Source organism: Eretmochelys imbricata, chromosome 1 (genome assembly GCF_965152235.1).
Source record: "Eretmochelys imbricata isolate rEreImb1 chromosome 1, rEreImb1.hap1, whole genome shotgun sequence".
NCBI classification, from domain to species: Eukaryota; Metazoa; Chordata; order Testudines; family Cheloniidae; genus Eretmochelys; species Eretmochelys imbricata.
The window spans coordinates 18,540,540-18,567,947 of NC_135572.1; the positions used below are offsets into that span (position 1 = coordinate 18,540,540).

The 27,408-nt window shown below is 42.7% G+C and overlaps 1 protein-coding gene across 4 annotated transcripts in view; it reads right to left on the reverse strand.

The window, feature by feature from the left end:
* Nucleotides 1–27,408, reverse strand: part of TENM4 (teneurin transmembrane protein 4) — a 448,178-nt gene that overhangs the window by 80,419 nt on the left and 340,351 nt on the right. For all 4 annotated transcript variants that reach the window (XM_077842124.1, XM_077842106.1, XM_077842098.1 and 1 more), the window contains 3 exons: nucleotides 12,957–13,076; nucleotides 4,463–4,724; nucleotides 553–820 (listed from right to left, as the gene is read on the reverse strand). In XM_077842124.1, the coding sequence (XP_077698250.1) occupies nucleotides 553–820; nucleotides 4,463–4,724; nucleotides 12,957–13,076 (650 nt within the window). The remainder of the gene's footprint in view (nucleotides 1–552; nucleotides 821–4,462; nucleotides 4,725–12,956; nucleotides 13,077–27,408) is intronic.

The following is a 27,408-nucleotide window of genomic DNA, read 5'->3' on the forward strand; positions in this document are numbered from 1 at the left end:
CATGCTCGAGCGTAATAAACTTAGTGTCTTTTGGGATCTCTGCGGTTGTGGACTTTATGTGCCTCAGCCTAGATTCGAACTGCGCGTGACCTATCAGGTATAATTCGCAGCATTGGTGTGCGTGTCCAACCAGGTGTAATTCGTAGCATTTGTGTGCGTGTCCTACCAGGTGTAATTCGCAGCATTTGTGTGCATGTCCTCTCAGGTGTAATTCGCAGCATTTGTGTGCGTGTCCTCTCAGGTGTAATTTGTAACAGCAGAGCCAGCTGGTTACAAACCACGGTTGGTGCTGGGTTCAAGAGCTGGTGCAAAGAACACACAGAGCCCGATTCTCCATTGCTTCACACCTTGTGTAATTGTTTTACAGACGTAGAGGATCACACAATGTGCAGGGCAATGGAGAATCAGGTCCACAACGGTTACGCTGGGATGACATTCTGGAAAAGACAGTGAAGGGAAGAAAACATAAGAGCAGGATATTCTAGGATAAAACTGCCACTTAACAACTTCCTACATGCAAGATGGAAAGAGAGGAATGTGTTCTGAGCTTACCAAAGGCTTCTGACAGTCCGTACACTTTCTGGCTGTAGACATCCGTCTTGTCCCAGATGAAATAATAGGAGAGGTCCGGGGCAGCTGCAAACCACTTTCTAAAGAGGCGTCCTTCTACAGCAACCATAAGGTGGACTTTCATGAGGTTGAAGGGGATGGTGGGATGAGTCATGCTGATCCTTAAGACTGACTTATAGCCAGCCGTGCGGCTGCTCAGGTAGCTCAGCTTTAGTTTGCTGCCAGCAATGTTAATCTCCTCTTGCAGGGCCTGAGGAAAAATAGCCAGGTGGTGTTAAATCACCACTGAGCAGACACTAAAGGCAGCAAAGTTGCAGTTAATCAGACACTTACATCATTAGCAAAGCTCTCTGAGAAGTTTCTAAACCATTTACAAGGCATCAACTATAAAATATTCACGATGTACCGGGTTATTCGTGGAGGCCAAGGAATGTCTCTCTGGGTGATTTCTGCAGGGGGTGGGGTGGGAAAGGAGGCTTAAAAATGCTTACAATGGGATCCAAGCAGAAAAAGGCTCCAGCCATCTGTAACCAAGATGCCCTGAGCTAGGGCCGGCTCCAGCTTTTTTGCTGCCCCAAGTGGCGAAGGGAAAAAAAAAACAAAACCAAGCCTGGTTGAGCTGCCGCCGAAGTACCGCCGAAGAGGAAGAGAGGGACTGCAGGGCCCGCTGCCGAATTGCTGCTGAAGACCCGGACGTGCTGCCCCTTTCTATTGGCCACCCCAGGCACCTGCTTCCTTCGCTGGTGCCTGGAGCCGGCCCTGACCCCAGCCAATGCTCCCCTTTCTCCGCTTTGCCCCTATATCTTGCTGCGTTCTGTTGGTGGCAATCTTCATCTCCTAGACTCTTTGTGAGACACTGAGCCTTATTTGTCCCTGTATCCCTCCTCCTGCTGCTAGTTCACTCGGTTCCTGCCCATCCTCTCCCACCCTGCTCCTGTCCCCTCTCTCCCCAGCTCCAGCCTCACCTCTTGCCAATATCCCGCCATCTCTGCTCCTTTCTTCCCCTCCTGCCCTTTGTCTTCCTTCTGCTTCTATCCTTCCTCATTCCTGCCCCTGTTCTCTCCTCCTAACTCCTGCTCCTACCCCCCCTCCCTTGAGCTCTCCTCTCACCTTATTCCTTGTCCCTTTGGATTACAGGCTTCCTGCTTCCTCCTCCTCCTCCATGCTGTCTGGGCACCAGCAGGGGGAGCACTGAAAGCCCAGGAGAGAAGGTTTTCCTCCTCTCAGTCCCAGTGCCCAGTACTACTGCAGTCCCGGCCAAATGGGACAAGAAACTGCAGAAAAAGTCTTGCTCAGCCCTAGCTGCCCTGGGGATTGTGCGTGCTCAGTACCAATGGAATCTTCAGAGAATTTGGCTGCTAAACTCTCACTAATCTCTACAGAGCATACATGAACTGAGATTTTTGGGAGGGTAAAAACGTGGCTAGTTTAGGGCAGATTTTCTGGGGATGACAAAAGGCACATCCTCGAAATTAGGGTGGGCACCCTGCCAAATTTCCAGATCCTGCTCCAAATCACAAAGGTGCAAGAGCTTCTCAGTGAAATGGCTGTACGATTTTTTTTTTTTTTAACGTGGGCACAACGGTGTATTTCCCCCCAGCCTTGTTCTTGGAAAAGGCCGAACCATTTAACTGGAACTTCCCTCCAAAAAACCAATCTCAGACAGATAGCCGGCATAGCAAATGTATTAGCAACTGAAAACAGAGTCTTGTCACGGAAAGTGTTGGGCAATGTGAACTACAGGCTTTGCTGCCTACAACAATACTTCTAGCACTTGCACAGCACCTGGGATATTCAAGGATCTGAAAAAATGCTTTATAAATAAAAACCAGTCTTCGGAAGATCCCTACCCATTTTATTGATAGGGAAAGTGAAAGACAGAGGAGTTGAAAGGATTTGCTAAAGGTACACAGTCAATGGCAGAGCCAAGAATAGACCACAGGAGTCTGAAATTCTTTTCAGTGCACTGCTCTAACCACTCGACTTGACCCCTGTTTGTTAGAGCTTTACACAGCCTCAGTTGTGCTGGAATGCCCCTCGCATATGGGCTTTAGTTATAAATAACCACCAATCTGGGAAATGAAGCTCCTAAGAGCGGCTGTTTTGGGCTATTATCGAAGACCTAATACTTTTTCAAGTGATAACTCACAACCTCTGAGCACAGCAGCACTTGACAAACTTATGCATCACGGAAGTTAAAGTACTGTTGCACCACGTCCATAAATATTTACTTTATCTAATGCAGCCTTTTCAATTTACATACCTATGCACTTACGAGGGTGAAAAATGGCAGATCTGGGAAAACCCAGGAATTTTAAGATAGATTTTGCAAGTTTAGCAACAAGCTATGCTGGCAGCAGGCTCAGTCAGAGACCAGCTGAGCAGCAGTACAAAGAAGATGGTCCCTTTCATCCAATCTGTCTTCACATACAACCCCATAGGAAAATACCAGCTAGAAATAATTGCCACCGAGGTATTGTTTTGCAGTGTCTGGTTCAATTCGGTGTATGAAATGTTTACTTCTCTCTGCCACAATTGACTTCTCTCTGTCCCTATTGACTACCATTTCAGACAAGGAGTCAACTGAGTAGTAAATACACATCAAACAAATGCCAAGAATATATTTAAAAGGATCCTGCCTCAAGAGGTGGTTCAAATCTTAAGGATCACAAGATCTTCCAAAATGGTTGCATATTGTGCTTTGCTGCATTTCATGAGCAATACTGTCCTGGTGATGCATACCCACAGAAAAATGGCATTCCAGGCATCCTGCTTCCTCCATCACACACCTACTTCACTGAGCGAGGAAATTATTACTCTGTCCAATTTCTTCAGCATGACACACATAATACTCTGACCCAAAAACTGATGAGAAACAAAGACATCTGAATAGTGTCAATATGCCTTTTGGATGACAGATTAAAGTAAGGTCCTGACTGCTTGGGAATTAGCCCTGATGTCCCAGCAGAAATTTAACTTAAGAAATTACCATTCTGGTTACCTAAATTCCCCTTTCAGTTGCACGACTCTGTTATTCTGTTCTGTTCATTTAAATAGCTGCAACACTGTACTCCAGAGATTGCTGCATTTCTGAGAAAGAGCCCTGGCATTTCAGACCACTGAGTACTTTGGAATCCTCTGTAAATGTATTATGACTCTGCTTTGCAATATAATAAGCATTCCTATATCCCTCAAGGAATAAATGTGATTATGTCCATTGTATCTAACATTTCTCTATTGAAAAGTGTGTCTAATAGAATGCAATGGTAGAATTTCAAGCACTTTTCCACTGGGGAGTTTTTATACTATATGTTACACAATGTGGGATTATGCAGATGAAGGCAAAATTCGTATTGAGTTCAATGGGGCCAGGATTTCACCCCAACAATATTTTCTTCAGGTTTGAAGGTTGAAAGTTATGTTCCCAAACTTTGGGAAAGTTCAATTCCAAAATTCTGCCCCAAAGCAGAACAGTAGCATTAAGCATTTTAGCAGTGGGTGCTGAAATGTACCCTGAAGGTCTGTTACATCCTAAAATGTGTCCCAAGGCCACCCTGTTCCTGTAGATGGGAGGTGAGGACAAAGCAGAGCCAGTGCAGTTTTTGCTGCTGGTGAATAAGCACTTCATTATCTATCGGTCAGAGATTAACAAAACCAAGCATTATGGCCTTGCGTCTATTTTTGATTTTAAAAAGTATGTAAATGTATTGTGTAAATTAGGCAAGGACTCTAGGCTTCTGGAAAGCTGTGAAGCCCAAATCAGTGTCACAAAATGTTTTAACAAGTACAGAAACAGAATAGGATGCACACTCCTGGATGCGCATAGCTCCACATGCACTGCTCCACTTGACTGCCTGGAGCAAATGTTTCACTTTAGAAAGAAAATTCATACCTGAATTTCTGGAACAATGGGGCCTTTCTCCGAACAGGAACTTGCAAATGCTGTCAGGGGGGACGGGGAGACCACGGGGTTGGGACGGGCAAAGTTGCTGAGATCACAGCTTGGAATCTCATTCTCTTCATGCCTCATGACTATGGTTTCCATTACAAAAAAGCGATCCCAGGGCAGCCAGAGCGTGTGTTCCTGAGTGATGAAGGGAGCCCGCTCAAAGTGTAAGATAATGGAAATCCCACCATTAGTGACGAGATCAAAGCTGTTTTTAAGAGACAAAGCAGAAATAAAAATAAAACAAATGATACTTGGCATGTCTAGAGCCTTCCAAACAGGAACCTCACTGTGCAAATATTAAAGGATTAACCCTCACAAAACCCCCGTGAGCTAGAAGTATTATCACTCCTATTTTACAGATGGAAAAACTGAGGCACAATGAGGTTAAATGACTTGGACAAAGTCATACTGTAAGTAAGTGGCAAAGACAAGAATAGAACCCCTGGGTCTTGACATTCAGTCAAGAAATATAGTTATTAAAGCACACTATCTTCTTTTGAAAAGACAAAGTTTATGTTTGTGATTGTTTCCTGAGTTACTGGACCTCAAAGGTTTTATTTACTATTTCTAAAAACATGTTTACGATCCAATATCAGTCACAGATTGCATGGACTTGCACATTTAAATAAACTATCTGGAAAGCAGTTTCTCCTTCACTTACCTGCCCAGACTTCAGGTCTGGGTTATGTTTTCCCTGCAGCCACTGCTGATCTCACTAACATACTGTTTTATGTATTAGCGACAGCCTCACCCACTAGGGCAGGGAGAACATGGATCAACAAAGAAATCATTTTGGGACAGGTGAGTGGATGGAGAAGGAGCTGATTTTACAATAACTGGGTTTAAAATGTAATGGTCTGATTTTCAGAGGAGCTAGAGCCCACGGCTCCCACGAAGGGGAGCTCAACACCTCTGAAAATCAGACCCTGCATGGATTTGGAATTTTTATCCCTAAATATGGACCCTGTGCTGTACAAACACAGAAAAAAAAAAGATGGTCCTTGCTCCAAAAAGCTCATAATCCAAACTGCCCTTGCTTTGCTTCTTTGTAATTTATAGCGAAGGCATGGAAGTGTTTCGGTTTGATTTTTTCCCTTGCTTGTTTTTTACATTAGAACTTCACATCTGAAACAGAAGATTTATGGAAGATTTATGAAATGTTGTAGAAGTAATGACACAATGACATCACAAGAGCTAAGAAAGTGAAAGTAGAGTAATTGAAATGGAAAGGGGTTTTAGTAAGACTTTAAAGCCATTGGGGTTTTTGTTTCTTTGTTTCAACATCTATTTAACTTCAATGTCTAAATAACATTTTGGATAAAGGAAGTCTTTGTTAGATAACACCCGTGCATCTTCAATTAAGGTGTTAGGCTCTGAGTTAAGATGATATTTAAGCATGTTCATAACTTTTAGCATGTGAATAAACCCACTGATTTCAATAGTACTACTCAAATGCTTTGAGGTAAGCATATGATTAAGTACCATCCCGAATACCTTAAGGGCTTGTCTACGCTACTGCTTAAATCAATGTAACTTACGTTGCTCAGGGGTGTGAACCCCCCCGCAAGTGACATAAAGCGACTTAAAGCGGTGTCTACACTTTGCTATGTTGGCGGAAGACACTCTTCCACCGACACTGCTTCTGCCTCTCATTGAGGTGTAGTAATTGCATCGATGGGAGACAGCGCGTCTTCACTAGACGTGCTACATCAGCACAGATGCATCGGTGCAGCTGTGCCGATGTAGCACGGCAGTGAAGACAAGCCCTAAAGTGCCCTGAGACCCCCAATAAATCCTCAGGCAAAACCAAGAAAGTCCAGATTTGGTGCAGGTGATATTTCTAAAGAGAGAGAGAGAAAAAAAAAAAAGCAGGAAAACCCCTTTTTTTAATTAATTAAAAAACTTTCCAACCTTCTTCACAGATCACAGAGAAGCAAAAAAGAGCTCAGTGACATTTTAAAAAAACTCTTAGCAGGTCACCGTAACAATTCGTTTTTCCATCCACGATCATCATTTGGATGTCTCTTAAACGCTGCTTAGTGAATGTAGTTATGAAAAAAAAGTTATTCAAGTACACAGGGCATGGGGAGAGCATTTTAAAACCTCCAGACTTGTAAGGTGTTTATTCTGTACCTCAAGTGGGGGCGTCAACTTACCAGACCTATGTAACTTGGCTTTTAAAAGCCTAATGGGTAACTCATGCCCTGGCTTGCCAGCTAGTTGAACAGCATTTGTGCTTTGATGAGGACATTTTTAACAGTCAATTAGCATTTGGCAAGCCCTTCTACTAGAAGGGAAAAGCTCACTTCACACAAGGCTGAGCACTAAAGAGGGCGAAAGAAGGAAGGGATAAATGTAAAAAAAATTATGTTCAACAACTGTTAGAAAACTAGGAATGGTTTATTTATAGAAACGCCTCTGCTTCTGTCATTGGTGAGCGGAGCTGCTAGGAGCCCTGGGCTCTAATGAGCTTTGGTCAGGCATGTTAGCCTGCAGGGAAAAAAAGCTTGCTTCTCCTGTGGACGCGAAACCCAAGCCAGAAGGGAAGGCATCGATCTAATGTCAGACTCAAGCAGCTGTGAAAACACAGAGGCTTGCATTGTACGGCAAGAGACACAGTCACTCATCAGCTACTGTTTCTTGAGTTACGTGGCTTAGCCTTGAAGGGTATGAATATAGAGCATTTTGGAGCCTGTGGCAGCAAACCTCTCAGCTTGGGATGATAGAGTTGGGTAGCGGGGCTCGCACTAGTGTTCTAAAAATAGCTGTGTAGACAGCGATTTTAAGTTGCAGCTCAGGCTCTGATGCTTGGGAAGGGAGGCGGGCTGGAAGGCTTGCTCCCACAGGCTCCAAAATGCTATGTAGACATACCCCAAGTTGCCTAGATTAAAAAAAAAACCCACAGCAGTGAAATAAAAATTAGTATAATCAAAATTCTCTTCAGGATGAGAGCCCTAAATAACGCTTTCAGGTGGGCTGCTGATCTCAGGAATGGGGGGGTGCGACACAGAGGCTCCCTGGCAAAGTGTCCCCTGATCTTTGCAAACAAGTCTCACCTCAGACCCAACAAACTCACTGCACCTAACACATGCGTTGTGGGATACTTATCCATAAAGAGAAAAGGAGTACTTGTGGCACCTTAGAGACTAACCAATTTATTTGAGCATAAGCTTTCGTGAGCTACAGCTCACTTCATCGGATGCATACTGTATGCATACAGTATGCATCCGATGATCACGAAAGCTTATGCTCAAATAAATTGGTTAGTCTCTAAGGTGCCACAAGACTCCTTTTCTTTTTGCGAATACAGACTAACACGGCTGTTACTCTGAAACTTATCCATAAAGAGTAGCATGTACGGTATCTACAGAACACTTGTAACTGGTCAAAATGCATAATCTTTGCGAAATGTATGTGCAGGTGAATTTAAAGCACAATGTAATTATGCTGAAAGTATACTTTATGGACTTGGAGTAAAAGTTAATCATCAGGGGACAAAATATCTCAGCGATGGCCCATCCTAGCAGGAGGGAGTTGTTACCCCGCCTTGGTTAGCCAGCGATGTAATGCAAGGCTCAATTGTCTAGCCTTGCTCCACCCCAAGCCTTTCAATGGAAAACCATCAGAGACAACTGCAAACAATTAAAACCACTTGCAAATAAAAAAGGAACATTACAACAGCCAGAGAATCCCACCAAGCCACAGGACCTCCTTTTCGAGCTCCTCCTAGCACTGGCCAAAATGGCTATCTACAACACCAGGGAGAGGAGGTTGGCTGATGGGGTTTCCTGCGACTGCGGGGCCTATTTCCGATCCTCCGTCTGCTCACGCATCTGGGCAGAGTTCCTCTGGGTGGCGTCCGCTGGCTCCCTTGACACCTTCGAGGAGGAGAGAGTGCTGTCCAGGGTTCTCTGCTCGGTGTCCCCAACAGGTTCCCTTCGTTTAGCCCTGTGACCTCACTCCTGTCTCTGTTATATCTTTAGTTGTCCCCAGTAATTAATTGACATCCTGGACTTTGTGGATCCTCCCCTTAGGCTGCGGGAGGTCCCTTAGCAGTGGGCTTCTGCCTTCCCACTTCCAGGATCCCAGCAGGACCAGACTCCTACACCCAACCGGTCTGGGTTTGTCACAATATATGTACACACACACAAAACAATAAAATATTATCTACATGGTTGTCAATTGAAATTTTTTCCCTGTTGACCTTATCTGGATGTACTGTACACCAGTCACAAGCTCATGACCTGTAGCTATTAACAGTGGCTTTGGTTTTTCAAAGCTGTCAACTTCTGACCATCTGGATACTTGACAGTTCATGCATGTTTCATACTGGAAAGGCAACTTAGAAAAAAAAAAGACAAAAGACTGTTTCAGTATAGCACAGAGTGGAGAAAGGCACTCTGTATCCTTTCACCTTGGGGAGCAGAAATGTTCCCATGAAAAATTTGGTCCTGGTTCCTATGAAGCCAGCCAGCTCTGCAACAGACTGAACTTTTTTTTTTTTTTTTGGGGGGGGTGGGCACCTCTTGCTAGAGGCAGAGGATAACAAGGTGACTCACAGTCCTGGGTGCCCCGAGAACTGTCACAATGGGTTTTCTTCCATTTGCAAAAAGTCATATTACCTACGTGGACTTATTGTTTTGGTTATCTTAGAAAGACACCCAAGGGACAGTCCAGTCCAGGATGTCCTCTGTTTATCCCCAGAACAGGCTCAGCAGAGACAGCTGCAGTGCACTAAGATCATCCAACACATTTCACAAACATCTATAAGATGGTCACAATTGCTTGTCACTACCCACTACCAGTGTGATCCAGCAATCTAGTGGTGAAAAGATTTATTTTAAAATATATTTTATAATCCATTACCAGGTCCTGAGCCCTCCAGCCCTTCTGTTAGCTCTGTGTCACAGAAAAGTCAGATATACAATAGTACATTCTGACAAGAGTTGGTTTATCCTTATGCCTTGGGATCTGAAAGTTTCATGATAAATAGTTTGAGAACACATATGGACCTTTAATTTGGTCTCATTTTCTGGGGTTATTTAATGCAGCCTAAACTTGGATGAAATCCTGGATCCATTGAAAACAATGAGAACTTTGCCACTGACTTCAGTGGGGACAGGATTTCACCCCTGGAGTCTACAGTTGACTGGTGTGACAACAGGATGAAACCCACTTCTAGTAAACCAGAATATAGTGAAACTATTTACAGTGAAGTAGAATTCAAGTCCTAATTTGTTACAGTTCATTGCAATTTGAAAATTGGAATTCCAGTTATAATGAAATTCATTTTAGGCCTTGTCTATACAAGAAAGTTGCACTGATTTAATTAGATCAGTTTAGAAACCAATTTAGTTGAATAGGCCCAATTCCCTTGTGTGAACCTTCTTATTCTGAGACCACAAGGGGGTTGCAGTGATTTAACGAAATTGGATTCTAAACTGATTCAGTCAAATTGGCCCAAATTGCTTGTGTAGACAATGTCTCAGGCTAAAATTGTTCTGTTGAAAAGATTATTAGAAGAGGGTCCTGCTGTTGTAACATATTGAAGTATAGAACAGCAATTGTAATAGCAATAATGCTTTCCATTTGGAAAGCACGTCACATGTAGTATTTCATCCACAAATACCCCAGCGAGGCAGGAAGAAAGTGTTACCTTCATTTTACAGGCAGGTTAACTGTGGCATAGGAAGATTAAGGGATGTGTCTAAAAGCTACACACTAGATCAGCAGCAGAGCTGTGACTAAAGCTCAGGATTTCTTGACTCCCACCTTGCACTCCCACCTTTAGACTCTGGTACCTCCAATATTTCAAGTGATTTTATAAATAGCTCTCATATCATATCAGTGAATAATTAACTAATTTTTGGTTCTTTAAAGGAAGAATGTTTTCATCTACTCATACATTACCTCCCTCCAGTGCCCGCAGATGTAGTGTTGTGCCTGATCATGCAAGAAAATAGATGAGTGCATGTCAAAGACAATATTTTGGGGCCAATTATAGTCTCATTCTCATGTTTCAAGATCCTCAACAATGTAATCAGACTATTTGTTGAATATCATGTCCTGAAATGTTGTTAGCACAAAGCACCAGACCTGAATGACAGCACCACATAAGCAGAACATAATGAGGGGAAATCATAAGGAAGTATGCCTGACTGCAAGAGCTGTCTAACTCCACTCGTTCTGGGACTGGGGGGCTCCAGCAGTTACTGATAGGAATGCTGGCCTGGTCCTGGGACTTATTTTGATTATATACTCTATGTTCAGGCACTGCTGATCGCCACCTTTTTATTACTTTAACTGAATCTAGTACTTGTGATGGGTGCTGGATTTACAGCCCTTGGCAGTGAGCTCCTGGGAGCAGTTCTATCCGATGCCAGCTGGCAAGGTTTCCCCAGGGAACATTAGCTAACTGGAAATTGGTGGAGCACACTGGCACATTGGCCGCACCTCTCCCTGCCCCGCTACACTGAGGGTGGGAAGGATGTGGTGTAAGAGCCAGTAAGTCTAGCTTAACACGAGCTGAGAACTCCCCTCCAACAGGGCCATTCTCTGCTGGTGAGTAAGATGCCAGAGTGGTGCAAAGGGTCTGGATGGCGGCAGAGAGTGTGGTTGTGAGTGAACACAGGATTGAAGCGCTGTTTCACCTATCCTTCCTAGGGGTAGTCCCTGTAGAAAATTATTGAAGCACAGCCTGGCGTAGTATGGAAGAAGCTTGCTCCGCTGTGCTGCCCGTACTGTACCTGCTCTGTAGGGGGTAGAAGTGATGCCTGTCCAGGCCCTGTGCAATGCTAGGCTCATTATTTGCTTATAAGCCCCCATGATGGATCAGGGCCGCATAGCATTAACACACTGCACAAATACAGAACAAAGGGATGGGCCCTGCCCTAAAGAGCTTAAAGTCACGCATCTGAAGAAGTGGGTTTTTTACCCACAAAAGCTTATGCCCAAATAAATCTGTTAGTCTTTAAGGTGCCACCAGACTCCTTGTTGTTTTTATAGTCTAAGTGGAAGACTATAGACAGTAGACAGCAGGTGGAGACCAACAGACAGAGCACAAGGAAGTAATGAGCTGATGCTGGTCAGCATGAAAAACAGGGAGTTCCAGCACATCAGCTGCCTACCTATGGTCAAGTTTTTTGTAGGCATTATTATTTTTACTTGGGTTGGCTTTGTGTCAGCCCTTTACACTGCAGTGCATTTGACCGCTAGGGCCCGATTCTGATCTCACTTGCCAATCAGGAGGTTATGAGGCAGGTATATGGCTCCACTACAGCGTCTACCATGCCACAGCTGGGCTGCTACACCTGTGTGCTGCTGTCATGCTGTTGTGCAGATGCTTCCTGAATCAACGGAAGTGGTTTTTCCACCCATCCGAGAGGCGGCAGCTTGGTCGCTGGAATTCTTCTCTCGACCTCACTATGTCCACGGTGGGGTTACGTGGACATCACTAAGTTGAACAGGGCATGACGTTGTTCACAGTCCTGAGCGATGTAGCTAGGCTGCCCTAAATTTTAGGTGTAGACCAAGCCTGAGATTAATGGAGTTACATTACAGTGTAAATGTGAGAGATTCTGTATCTTTCTCAATAGTCTCTAAACCACAAGACTCGTGAAAGTACCAGCTTCTCTTGTAAGTTATGCTCATTTAACTGAGATAATCCATTTTCCATGGAAACGTACCTATTACTCAGATTCTACTGTTGTATTTTCCAGTAGATGGAACATTCATGAGAACACATCTTGAAAAGTTTCAGTGGTTCAGCAGGCACCAAGTCCCAGGGGAACAAGTCAAGACTACATAACACACACATCTCTAGCAAGTGTTCATCTCCTTGATTATCACCCCACTGGCTAGTCTAGCCAGGTCAATCCAAATCCTTAATGCTAGTGTCAGACTGGAGAGCTGTTAAAATCAGCAAAGCCAGGTCATCCTCGCCAAAGTGCTCGTGTTAATCACCATTAGCTAGAATATGTGCAGCTCCATCAGTCAGAAACTTACTCCTTATATTTAGCTTTTGTCTTTAAAAGAGAGCCAGTTAGTACTGAGAGACAAAAGACTGCCCAATTCAGTGATTTTGTTACAGTTCAGTGGAACTGTTCAAATTTTAACCACTTGCTGCTAGCAATACTGTATCTTACAGGTTTAATTATTTTTGCCCAATAATGTCTATATAAAGCAATGAAGAATATGCAGTTTGGGGCAGGAACCATAATTTCTTTATATGCATGGGCAACACCTAGCACAACTGAGCCCCAGTGCTTCTATGCACTTCTGTAATAATATCAGTATCAATATTAACAATAACACTAGTCTCTTCAGGCTGCCCCAGACGTGACTGTGTCTTTGCTAGGAGAGTCTCTCTCCAGTGCTGGCTGCCCTGTTTGCAGCTCTAGATACTTACATATTGTAAAATGTATAGCAGAAACCGTACCTGCCATCTTGCCTGCTGATTGTGTATCCAAAAAGAGGATTGTTGGCAAAACTGATGTTCACTCCAACTAGAGGGGTTCCATCTGATGTTATCACCTGACCTCGAATCACACACGCATGGCTGCATGAAGGAAAGAAATGATAGGAAATGGTGAATCATGTCAAAGATGCGGGAGTGATCCCCGACTTACCCTGCTGTGAATGCCTGCACACAGGGATACCTAATACGATAAGCAATAAAATTCAGTAGGCCAAATCATGCCCCCAGATGGAGGCACATAACTCTTGCTGACTTGGGTGTTGTGCACACACATCTGAGGGCAGAATTTGGCTTCACCTTTTTTCTACTCTTGTAATATTCAACCACTGGCAAATATACTGTTCTCTGCTATCTTCTCCTGTAGGGCACACGATATACTGACATGGCTGTAGCCCATTCAGCTTCATAGTGCCTTGACAATACTGGTCTGATTAAGGTCAAAACATGTTTTAGAACAGAGGAGGATGGAAATGTACTAAATACTGCATGGGCAGGTTTATGGCAATTAAGTCCTCTGATGATCAAAGAGATGTGCTGGCCTTGATGAGTCAGGTCTTCCATAGTCCATAAGGAAGTGTTACTGCTTTGGAGAAAATACGATGACAAATTTGCAAGGATCAGATGAATTCCCTACAGAATGTTTCAGCAATTGAGCATGCAAAAACAGAACTGCCGATTGTTTGTAGATTACACCTACTCCATTCTACTCTGCACTTTTATGACACCTTTCCCCCAAGGATCTCTAAGTGCTTTACAACACCGATTAATTCTGTGAGGTTCGTATTTTACAGATAGGAAACATGAATTCTGTTGGTTTTCAGTTACTCAGGATCGCTCAGCAAATCTATGTCAAAGCCGAAGATAGAACACATAAGTCTCTATTCCAAAGTCTCTGTTCAAAGCCCTAGATTGTACATCTTACCATACAGCTATGCAAGGAGCTTCCAAAAAAGACAACAATCTTGTGTATCTGATAGTGTCTGATCTCAGTGTCTATCTCAAGGTACTTATTTTTCTGAGTGATAACAATAAATTGTGGTATCTTTGTGCTGGCATAATATGACGTGTTATTTTTGCAGGCAATGTCATGCTAGCCAGCAGAGACTGGAAGCCAATGTTCCTACTGCTTTAGACCCAGATCCCCTGCTGGTGTAAATCACCAGAGCTCAATTTATAATCTATCTATTTGTCATAAGAGAATTCAATGGAGCCACACGGATTTACAGTTGCTGAAGATCTGGCCCTCAATGCGTAGAAAAGCACTTACACAATCTCTTATTACCATGGAAAACCACAGAGTCCACAAGTTATTGCCTAAGGGGTGCATAAACAAGGCAAAGATTGTATGGCACAGCGAGAACCAATATGTGTATCAAATAAGGATTTCACTGGATATTTATTCCACGACACAGAAGATAGACTTTTTAGTTGTCATGCCATCCAGTTATAGCAGAACTCTCCACTGATTAAAGTAGGGATTTTTGTGTATATGCTGATGGAAGGGTATGGCTCAAAACTTGGCATTTAGGTACACAGAAACAAAAGCTTCTGAAGGTTCAGTTCTAGTATCTACTCACTTGATTCCTATGTCCCCTTTGGTCAGTCCCAGAAAAAACAGGATAAAATGCACCTGATTTTCTATTTCACTGATATTAGTTTTACTCTGGTGTATATCCAATGACTTCAACGGAATTACTCCTGATTCACACAGATGTGGAAGGAAAAGCAGTCCCATCAGTAAAACAATAATAATTTCTGTATTCCTTTGCACCTTCCATCCAAGGATCAAAAAGCACTGTATTAACAATTCAGCTCTGTGACATCCGAGGACACTGGGTAAATGACCATCACTGTTTGACAGATGGGGAAACAAAGACACAGAGGACCACATTCACCCTATTGTAACCCCGCTGAAGTTGACAGAACACCACGAGGAAAGTATTTGGCTCAAAGTAGTAACGTTTGTGGACAGCCAGAGGCAGTACCCATAACTTCCATTCTGAGGCCTCTATATTACCCACAAGACCATTCTTCTCATCTTCTTCAGTGAGAGCTGAAGGAGAGTCTGGAATGGTCACCAAGTCCTTGAGCCTTCTGATCATCCTTACATTTTTGTGGAAGGATAAGCATTACTGTGGACTCCTCTTCCGAAGCCCAAGAAATTCTTGCTATTGGGAACAATGGACTCGGCAGGCTGAATTACCATTACCTATTCAAACCAACACCAAAAGCATTACTGATGACTGCTTGCTCATTTTAAAGTGGTTAAGCAGAAATACAAATAAAGCACATTTTCATGAGATAATGGAGAAGGGTTGCTACCTTCTTCCACTGCCTCCCCACAAACTACAAGCAAAGAGGAAAAAAAGAGACTAAATGTTGTAGATGCCTTAACTGGTGCCCTAGACAAAAAACTAACAATTTTGTAACTCTCCCAGAGCCTAAGCAGATGAAAGCCTATGAGTAAAGTTAGCCAACACACTGGACTAGATCCTCAGCTGGTGTAAAAAGAGCTTTGCTGCTTTGCACCAGCTGAGGATCTGGACCATAGCTTTCATGAGTTCATGGGCACTTAGGTCTGCAGGGATAAAGAACAGCCACACAGTTACAGGCACAATAAAAATATGCAAAAGAACTCACTCTAACGGGGAAACTCTAACAAACACATCTGCACTTCTAGCTTCCATCGAATGACCTCCCCCCCAACAACTCTTCAAATTGTCACGCTCAGCTTCTTTGCTCCATCTCCATTTATTTACTTACCGATTTGGACGAAGACAGCCCATCTTAGGAGACAAGTAACTCTCAGAAAAGCCTATCTGGCCCCCAGGAATCCCCTTGAGGGCTATAACAAGTCCTTTACTCCCAGAGGGTAGTCCTTCCCAGATTATAGTCACAAAAAGAAGCTGGGGCAGTGTGTACAAATATCTGAACTTAATTGAAGTGGGATGGGGATGAGAAAGATACTGAATCCCAGACTTTGCCTGATCAGATCCTCAGATTTTCTACTTTCCCAGCTGATAAAATTTGCCCCATTTGGGAAAAACAATTAACGCTGTGCTTTGTAAGCAGCTGGCCTCTCCAGTGTCATTGTGTCCTTTCTGGAGGCGAAATTGACTACCCACAATGCACTCAGCCCCCCCAGGAACCTGGTTAATGCTAATTTAGTCAGCCATTTCCTTCAGAAGACCTTGGTCTAAATGCAATTACGGTGCAAACACGTTAAGTGGTACCACAAAGACTCTCAGCCCTGCTTGGAAGGTCTCCCAATATATTTACATAAAATTATCTCTCATGTTAATAGGGAAGATTTATTCCATCAGTCTAGTTTGGCCAGCACTGAAGATGTTTTCTGCAGTTGAGCAAAACTGAATGTCTCTTTGCTGTAGACTTGTCTTTCCAATGAATTATTAACATACTTCATCTACTGGCTGAACTATATTTTTTCAAGACTGCATTTACATGTGGCTGTGCAGATCCCTTGTTTTACAATAACCAGTTCTCCAGTCTGTTTTTTTAATTAGCCTTTCCCAACCCCTCTGGTCTTTTATTTTTCTATAGAGGTTTCCCTATAATTAGGGAACACTAAATCATTGCTGAATTGCTACCATGTGGCTTGCTAGATGGCGAGTCTGAGACAAAGTAATTTTAGACCATTGCTTTGTGAAGTAATTTGTAATCACTAGAAGATTAAGTTAATGTCCACCTGTCCCCCTGGGAATGATCTAGGGCCCAGTACCATCAAAAGTAGAGACACATTCACTCTCCCCTTCCACAGGTATAGAGAAAGTCCTGTTTTCTTTAGTAAGACCTGTGTTTACATGCGGGGGAGGAAAAAAATCCAAGTATGCCAACAGTTATAAAATACTAGAAATCAAAGGAAAAATCCCAAGTAGGTCATTTAATCCATCTTCATGCCAGGAAAGATTGCTCCCTACAGTAGGTTTCCTAGCTCTTTGGTTTAATGTTAAACATCTCAGGCAGTGGGCTTTCCAAAGCATTATTATTAATAATTATTTGTTTAGTGCTGGGAACATGCTTGGCATTGTACAGTAGACAAAATAAAGGCATTCCTTTTCCTGAAGGACTTCCCTTGGGAAATTATCCCAATAGTCTAACATGGTCTAATCTGATGCTTGTTGAAATTGATGGAAATACTCTCACTGATTTAAAAAAGGCATTGGATGAGGCTCATATATTTCACTGTTAGGAATTATTTTCTGGTGTTCGTGCTAATTTTTCCATTTCTTAGTGTTACGCCATTACTCCTACTTATGACCCATTCTATCACAACCCTAGCTCCTTTTTTCTTGGAAGCTGAAAGGCTTCAAATACATTTGGATGATTCACATGTTCTCCACACCCCCTTAGTCATTCTTTGGTCATGTTATTTGTATTAAATATTTTTAATCTCCACTCAGAATTCCCCACGTCCCTATATTTGTTATTGTTACTTTTCTATAAGTTACTTCCAACTTTGTTTGACATCTTTTTGGTACCGAGGTGCCCAGAACTGAACATTCTGTTCCAGATGGGGCTTCATCAGAGCTCCACAAAGTGAATCGAGAGGAAGGATATTTCTGTTGTTAAAGCCCTCATGTCAAAATCAGGAGATTTAGCTTCTATTCCTGGTTCTGCCACAGACTTCCAGTGTGACCTTGGGCAAGTCACATAGTCTCTCTGTGCCTCAGCTACCTATCTGTAAAATGGGAATAATAGCACTGCTCTATCTTACCGGGACATTGTGAGGATAAATGGAGTAATGTTCTATTGTCTTGGACATAGGTGCTTATACCGCTATGGTATTGTGGTACTGGTTTGTGATGTGCTCAGATACCCTGGTGATGAGCGCCAGAGAAAAATCCTACTAGTAAAGCAAGTTATTACAGATGTGGTCTTGGGTCACTTGCTTCTATCGTCCTTTTGCTCATTTATAGCGCAGGATGCAGTATAACGTACAGTCCCACTCTGCCCCGGAAGCTAGTGCCAATGACAGTGCCAACCTAGCGCAGTTCCTGGACCCTTGTCTCCCAGCTACGAGGGAGAAGACTCCTTACACTCTCTTCCTGCACAGGGTGAGCCACAACCTGGCTCCTCCTGTTTAGTTTAGCAGTGGGGAAAGTCGACAGCTGACAACTACTTAACAAACCTCTGGATGTCGCTTGAATCATGAAGTTTGGTAAGAAAATGGAAATAGAAGGGTTCTTGAGACGTTAAACAAGAAAGACTTAAAAAAAACTCAAGGAAAATTAAAATTAAAAAGTAGCCATCCAGAAAGGCTCCCACACAGCTATGTATAACACAAGTGAGTTCCTGAAAGAGTTTGGCATATGTCAGACAGCTGGGATTCAAAACAAATTAATTAGGCTAGGCAGAGAACCTTGCCAATAAATGGAGCACCAGAATGCCAGTGTCAGGCTGAGGACCACCTAAACATGTTGATATCCGATCAACTGTGCAGTCAGAGATTTGCTGAAGTGGCACTGACAGACAGAGTCTGCGACAGCTTCTGCAGCTCCACTTCCTGAGGAGCCAATGGAGTGGGAGACACAGGCGAAAAGGAACGTCAGGCAAAAAACAAAAACGACCCAACTCAGCAAAGGGAAGTCAAATCTAGTCTGTCTGCAGGATCTAACCTCGACTGGTTCTCTTTTTTTAGCCTATGCCTCTAGGCTAGCTGTACATGCCCCATCACTTGAGCGTCAGGAAAGCGTGTTGTTCTTTTATGGGTTTGTTTTTTAATTGTTAATATTTTGCAGAAATGCTCTACATTTTGTCACTCATTCTTCAAAAATATACAGTCCCAAATAATGCAGGCAATTAATCAAAATGTTATATTCAAAGCCCATTACTTAAACTGGTTAAGGAAAACTGGAGAAAAAACCAACAGTATAATGCTGGCATAGTTTTAGGAAAACAGATAATGAAGCTGGTATCTGAGGCATCTCCATAAAGCTTTTATTCACCAAGATGTACAATAACAGCTCTAGATTCACAGTGTACCCTATTTGGGTTTTTACACCAAGCCCATCACCATGGTATCTGAGCATCTCTCTACCTTGTTTTTTATAGAATCAGAAATGTACGGCTGGAAGGGACGGTGAGAGGCCATATAATCAGGCCCCCTGTGCTGAGGGAGGACCAAATAAACTTAGACTACTCCTCACAGGTATCTGTCTAACCTGTTCTTAGAAACCTCCAATGGGATTCCACAACCTCCCTTGGAAGCCTATTCCAGAGCTTAACTACCCTTATAGTTGGAACAATTTTCCTATTATCTAACCTAATCTTCCTTGCTGAAGATTAGGCCAGTTACTTCAGTCCCACCTTCTTGTCCTACCCACAGATCAGGTGAATTACTTCTTGTCCTACCATCAGAGGAGTACTCCTGCTGAGGCATCACCAGTGACAAGTAGAGCAGGACAATTACCTCCCTTGCCTTACATACGACACTCCTGTTGATATGCCCCAGAGTGATGATAGCCGTTTCTGCAACTGCATCACTTTGCGGACTCATATTCAATTTGTGATCCTTCAAATCCTGTGCAGCAGCACTACCACTTAACCAGTTACTTCCAATTTTGTAGTTATGCATTAGATTTTTCCTTTCCAAGTGAAGTACTTTGCACTTACCTTTACTGAATTTCATCTTGTTGATTTCAGACCAATTCTCCAATTTATCAAGGTCATTCTGAATTCTAATTCTGTCCTTCACGCAGCTGGGTGTCATCCACAAATGTTATAAGCATACTCTCCACTTCATTATCCAAGTCATGAATCAAAATATTGAATACTGTTGGTCCCAGGACAGACCCCTGCAGGACTCCACTAATTACATCCCCTCTTTGACCATGAAATATTGATAACTACTCTTGGAGTACAGACTTTCAACTAGTTTTGCATCCACTTTATAATAATTTAATCTAGACCACATTTCCCTAGTTTGCTTATGAGCATGTCATGTGGGACTATGTGTCAAAAGCCTTCCTAAAATCAAGATATATGACATATACAGCTTCCCCGCATGCACTAGGCCAGTAACCCTGTCAAAGAAGGAAATTAGGTTGGTTTGGCATGATCTGTTCTTGACAAATCCATGATAGCTATTACTTGTCACCCTCTTATCCTCCAGATGCTTATAAATTGATTGTTTAATAATTTGTTCCAGTATCTTTCCAGGTATCAAAGTTAGGCTGACTGGTTTATAATTTTCCAGGTCCTCTTTGCTTTCCCTCTTTTAAAGATAGTACATGTCTGCCATTCTTTAGTCCTCTGGGACCTCACCCACCCTCCAAGAGTTCTCACAGATAATCACAAACGGTTCTGAGATTGCTTCAGCTAGTTCCTGAAGTACTCTAGGATGAATGTGATGAGGCCCTGTCAACTTGAATACATCTGACTTATCTAAATATTCTTTAACTTGGTCTTTCCCTATTTTGGCTTGTGTTCCTTCCTACTGTTAATATTAATTGTGTTAAGTATCTAGTTACAATTCACCTTACTGCCTTTTATGTCCCTGGCTAGGTGTAATTCATTTTGTGTTTTGCTTTTCTGTATTTGTCCTTACATGATTGTGCTATTCTTTTCTATTCATCCTTAGCAATTTATCCATGTTTCCCCTTTTTGTATGATTCCTTTTTAATTTTTAGGTCATTAAAGAGCTCCTAGTGTAGCCACATTGGCCTGTTACTTATTCTTCCCTTCTTTCCTTTGCATTGGGATAGTTTGCTGTTGCACTTTAATATTGTCTCTTTGAGAAGATACCAGCTCTCCTGAACTCCTTTTGTATTTACCTCTGGTGTGTAGGTTTAGTTCCCTGGCTAGCAAGTGCCCAGCTTTTCAAGCCCTGCGTTATGTATTTCTGCCATCATTCTGCTCAATGCAGACTTACACCGTAGAATTTATAGGACTAGTTATTAGTCATTCTCAGTTGACAAAGATCTTCTCCAACACCACTGGCCACCATTCTACTGGCAATATTGCCAGTAAGCTATTCATATCTGTAATTCTCCAAAATTGAAAAGGCACCTTCGGTGCATGCCAGTTTAGTAACAAAATAACATTTATGTGAGGTAACAGCTGTACACTTTCCACTTGTAAAAACCCCATGATCACAAAACCACCTCCACAGAACAACTCCACTTAGACTCCTTTGATGTCAGGATTTTGTTCTAAACTGCCTTGTTGGTTATAGAATCCCTATCAGATTGGTCCTATTTATCAAATCCAGGCTCGCTTTCTTCCTTCTGGAAGCACACCCTCCTCTCTGATCTGCCAAACGATTTGGCTGCTGTTGGAAGGAGAAGCTTCTGCTGCTCCTCCTGCCATCTATAATATCTTGGATCGCTGTGCCTCATCAAATCACCATTTCCAGGGAAAAATGACTTTTCAGATGAGATTGGTAATGAGAAGAAGAGCAGATGAGGCAGCAGGATATAGGAAAGATATCCCACAATACAGGAAATTAAGAGAAGACTGTTACACTAGCAGTGACTTGTGTAATTAGATAATATTTAACTCCTACTATGCTACTCTACCCTGAAAAAGTACTTTTGGACACAGTTTGCATAGAAAGTGCTACACAAAATAAAGTTATGTTATGTTATGATGTAAAGTCTAAGGGGAATTCGTTGCTTTCGGTAATGCCTTAGATCAAAAAGATTTAAAAGCTGATTCTCCTCTCATTTACACCAGTGCACCTCTAAGAGGAGTTGCTCCTGATTTACACTTGTGTAAGTGGAAAGATAATCAGGGGTTTAGGTTCTTAGCCCTGCAGAGGGTTTTAGTAGCTCTTATGGTGCAAGCTATTTTTGCATATAATGATGAGTTAGATTAATTTCATACCCTACAAAAATGTGGTTCTACAAGCCATTATTTCTATGAGAAGTAACAACTTCATAGTGCAGTAAATCTAAAAAATGAATGATATGCTTATTCTTATGCCACGTCTCATGAGGCTTGTGAAATCAAATTGTGGAAGAATTTGCTTACCTGATCTCACAGATATTATAATTAGTATTACTAATAGTTATTAGTAAGCTCTTAGAACGCTCTGGCAAGGTGCTCAATGCTGTACAAGACACAAACTAAAGGCAGTTCCTGCTCACAGTCTGCACAAGACAGACACAGTGATAGAAGGACTCAATGGGGCACACAGAAGGAAGAACACATTGTTTAAACATTAATGATGTAATTAGCTCACTTCTTGTGGGCACTGCAGAAAAAAGATTATTAAACTGTCTACAGGCTGTTTGCTAGCATTGTAATGATACAATTTTGAGTTGTGGGACTTATGAAGAGAGTAGATCAAGAAAATATATAGATTTTTCAGGGGGGAGGGTGTTGTATTATAGTGATTTATTTATTTAGGAAGTTTTAGCAGGTTTAAAAATCATTGCCATGTAAATGTCACAAACAAAATGACAATCCTTACAACAGTTAGCATGGTTTCTTTTTGTTCCACGAGACATTATGGGGCCTGAGAATAATCAAATCTTTTTATTAGCCAAGAATTACCATAATAGAGAGGGAGCCTCTTTAAACCATCCAGAAGATGTTTCTGGCAATTTTATTAAATTGAATGGAACTACTGACTCTATTCATATTTATCAAATCAGGCACATCTATTAAACACTAATATTAAAAAAATTGGACAGGTGAGTGGAGATTTTTTCAGGCCAATATAGTCTGAGTATTGAATAAATGGTAACCCGATATTTATTTGTCCTACGCTTATTTTGCTGGGTATGTAATTGATCCATTAATTTTTCCATGACAAGCAGCTCCCATATTTTTTTTAACTTGTCCTCTAGTTTTGAACTAGTTTTCTTTCCCCACTGAAAGGCTATCAGTAGTTTACCAGTGACTAGCAGATGAGATCTTAATTCTTCAGATCTTTGAATATAACCAATTCCATTAGGAAACCCCAGGAGAATACTCAAAGGATCATTGGTAATAAGTATCCAATACTTTGTAATCTTTGGTTGCAAATTGTATCCCAATACTGACTGGATATGTCCATCATATCACAGGATTTGTTTTTGATGACTCCATGCACATTGAATTCAATTAAGGAATCTGCAAATGGGCAATGATCATGGTATGGATCATTTTATCAAAGTTATGGAAAGAAACTTACAAAAGGATTGGAACTTCAGCCCTGTTTTCATGTACATGAATCCTTCTACTATCTGTATATTTTTGCAGTAGCTTATGGCATAGAATTAGTTATATTGACATTTAAAAATCACAATGGCATGAAATGTCACCATACTCTACATTTTTAAGTCAAAAGGAAGGCTGAAGTCAAAGGCACATACTGTTATTGTCCTCTGGAGAGGAGAGAGGATTTTTTAAAAGTACGCTCTATCTTTGCTTAAGAGGAATATTACCAAAGTAAAAGAAGCTATTTTGAGCCTTCTGACCTCTTCTTTGTTCTTTTCAGTTTCAGAAAACATGATCTTTAGTTATTAAAGAGGCCACTTAAGCAGAAAGCAATAAAAGAAGGTGACAAGGAGATGGTGTAAAAACCTCTTGTATTTTCCTAAAACATAAAAATGTCTCCTTAATCTCAAGGCTAGGGATAGGAAACTATATTATTATTATTATATTATATTATAATAATATGTAACATATTAGACACACCATGACCCTTGTGATAGACCCAGGCCAGTTGTGTACAACAGAGTAGTAGAAGGCAGATATACTGGCCACTGGATTAGCAGTTTTCTGTTCCCTGACTGACCAGAGCAGGGGCTGCTCCAGGCTAATGAGAACACCTGACTCCAATTAACCTGCAAAGAGTCAGGTGAGACCACTAAGTTAATGTGAACACCTGACTCTAATTAAGGGCCCTTCTGATACTATAAAAGGGCTCACTCCAGTCAGGCTGAGGAGTGCCAGGGGGCCAGAGGAGAGGAAGTGCGGCTGAAGGGCTGAGTAATGAAGACACCCTCAAGCGGGAGAGCTTTGGGGAAGTGGCCCAGGGAAATGTAGAAACTCTGGCAGGCAGTGAAAGGTCGGCTGCCAACAGCTGCTGCCATTAGGGTCCCTGGGCTGGAACCCGGAGTGGAGGGTGGGACCGGGTTCCCGCCCCCCAACCCACCACTACAGAAACACCTCCTGGGAGGGGAAAACAGGCCCCTGTCAGGACAGGAGGCTAAACTGTTTTGGTATAAGGCTGTAAGAGCAATAGAGACTGGGAATTCTCTCACCAACCTCCTTGCTGGCTTATGATGAAAAGGGCTCAGTAGACTGCAACCCTGGCCCTAGAGAGAGAAGGCCTACCTGGAGGGTTGCAGTGAGCCTCTGAAGCTAGCATAAACCGCCTGGAAGCGTGGGACTCAGGGGGACAAGGTTGGAGCTCTGCCACACCCTCCATTAAGCACACTGAATAGATCTATATCAAGGTTTATTCAAACCCATTAATGATAATGATGCAGTTCAAATAGATAAGGTATTCTTCTTCAAACCCTGTCCTAAACTGTCTATAGCAGGGATCACCAATCTTTGGCACGCGGCCCATCAGGGAAATCCGCTGGCGGGCCGGGCCGGTTTGTTACCTGCAGCGTCCGTAGGTTTGGCCAATTGCAGCTTCTACTGGCTGCGGTTCACCGTTCCAGGACAATGGGGGTTGCGGGAAGTGGCGTGGGCTGAGGGATGTGCTGGCCGCCGCTTCCCGCAGCCCCTATTGGCCTGGAATGGTGAACCGGAGCCAGTGGGAGCTGTGATTGGCCGAACCTGCAGATGCTGCAGGTAAGCAAACCGTCCTGGCCCGCCAGCAGTTTTCCCTGATGGGCCATGTGCCGATCCCTGGTTTACACAGAGTTTCTATGCTCTGTTAACAGCTTCTGTGTTTCACCCAAGAGGTGGCTGTATTTCATTAGTTCCATCACATGTATGGTATTCTACTACAGACCAACATACACAGCTCTGAGAAGTGACGGGCCTCCTGGAGCCAATCCAAAGCCATGTGTTGGATCAGCTGACATCAGGGATTATCAGCAGAACCTCACAATCCTCTCTGTTGCATCCGTTTCCTGCAGATGGTAAAATTGACCTCAGGCAGAAGCCAGCTTGTGGATGCATCACTGCATCATCACTTTGTTTTGTGTCCACATCAAGCTCTTCCAGAGGCAAAGAGGCCTAACTACAATATTTCAATTAAAGCCAGAACAACAGAAGGTAGTGTGGAGATGTCATTACTACACAAGATTGTGAACTTGGGGACTGCATTGATCACTTTAATTTCAGGCTCCTATATCAGGCTTTATCCTGAGTGCTATAAAAGATGTATTTTTTACCACACGGTAACAAACCCCTGGAAGCGATTCCATAGCGAAAACACGGTGAAGGCAAGGCACCTTAGTTTTACCACCAGGTAAAGTAGGTAAAGTAAATCCCTACCTCAGGCTAACTTTGCCTAGTTACCTCATAGTAAAACTAAAGTGCCTGGTCTTCGCTATGCTTTTACCTCAGAATAGCTTCCCTGTGTTAAGTTACACCCCTCCATCCCCCAAATACACCTTTTTTAACAGTGAAGACAAGGCCTACATGTTTGTTTGGGCAGCTGACTATCACCCGACATAGAAAGACACCGAGAAGGCAAACAAATGCCCCCTTCCAAGGGTATTATGAAAGCACCATGCAGATCTGCATTTTAAATCCCTGAGAACTGAGCTGAAAGGCTTAAACTACGAGATTTGGATGGCACTAAGTCCCCAACCCTTCCACATTCTGTTGCCTTCTGGCCAGGATCAGCTGACTGGCTTTAGCTCTAGATAATGTATGAGACAGGGTTTGATTCTGCAAAGTAAAAAAAATAAAAAAATAAAAAACATACACTATATTTTATAAAATACCAAACTGTTCTATTTATGTAGTACCTTCCACCTCAAGAACTCAACATGCTTTTATAACCATTTACTAACTTTGCCTCAAACACTCCTCTAGGGTAGGTACATGTTGTTATCCCCATTGAATAGATGGGGAAACTGAGGCATAGAGAGGTGATGTGATTAGCCTCAGGTTATATCAGGAATCAGTAGCAGAGCTGGCCATAAAATTACGGTGAGTTCATGGAAAATTAATTATACTGACAGCACAGTATCATGGCTTTACATGATAGCTGTGCCATAATCCATCAGGGGGTCAAAAGCAGCTACTCTTTCAAAACACTCTGAGATCTTTTAAAACACACTATAGAAGAAAGTCTGTTCTATGCCTGGCTTCCGGAGGTAGCTTAGTCCTATGCTGACACTTGACATAAGAGACTCCGCGGGCCATGAATTTAGACTACTGTCTGACACTGTCCCTCAAGAGAGAACAAGGATATCAGGTGTCCCACTTGAAAGTCAACAACTTGACATCAGTGCATCTTGCACTGCTCCTTATGGTGATGGACAACTAAGAACGGCTTAAAGATACAAAGCAAACAGCAAAAGTAAGTGGTTTTGAAATCAATACAAGAATGATCAAGTGGCAGAAGAGTACTTGTTATCTGTTCATCAAAACGATGCAAAAAGACATTCTGTGCATTCTGAATTTAATTTAGCTACTTGCTTTATCATCATAAACACTCATTTCAATATAGGCAGTGGTTTTTTTGTTTTTTTTTTTACCCAGACATGAACACTATATAATTGCTGGTATTTTGGAGGAGACACGGTCTTTACCTTTATCCATCAAGGTAATTTATCACTGTCCTTTTTTCTCTCCCCCTTTTGCGGTGATGAGGTGGCTTGTCAGCTCAGCTTGTTCTTAAAAAGCTAGAGTGTAATTCAATAATAAATTCACTCAAAGGCTAGCGGTCATGAGATATTCGTTTATTTGTACTCCATTAGATGATCTGCACTGCTGTTCTAGCTAAGCCAAGTCTTTAAAGCCCAGGGGATGTATTGTATAGATATTCTGTCATATATTTCATTCTGCTGCCACTTCTGCACAGGCCATGTAGGAAATGCAAACGTACTGTGCTGATACGGTTCCACCAGGGATAATAAACACCTCCCTTCCAACAACAGCATTACATACAAACTCAAGCAATAAATAGACAGTGAGGGCTAGATTGTGGCTTTAGAAGCTGCTGCCGTGTTAGTGGGAGGGCCACAGAGGGGCATCACACCAGCCACAGGGGCTGGAGGCATTCTCCCCATGGAGGGCAAAAGCAGGCGGGCAGAATGCCTTCTCCTGGGCGCTGAAGGCATGGAGTGCACACAGAAACAGCAACTGCAGCACACTCTTAAAGGCCGCTGAGGACACCCCCACCCTCAGCTTTGACCCACTCCCCACCCTGCTCCTGTTGGGATGCCCACTGCTGCCAATTCCCCCTGCTCTGCACTCCAGGGGTGCTAACCTCCCCCATGCAGGATCCGAGTACCTCCTACACTGAAATGGGAGTTACCTGGATAGTGCA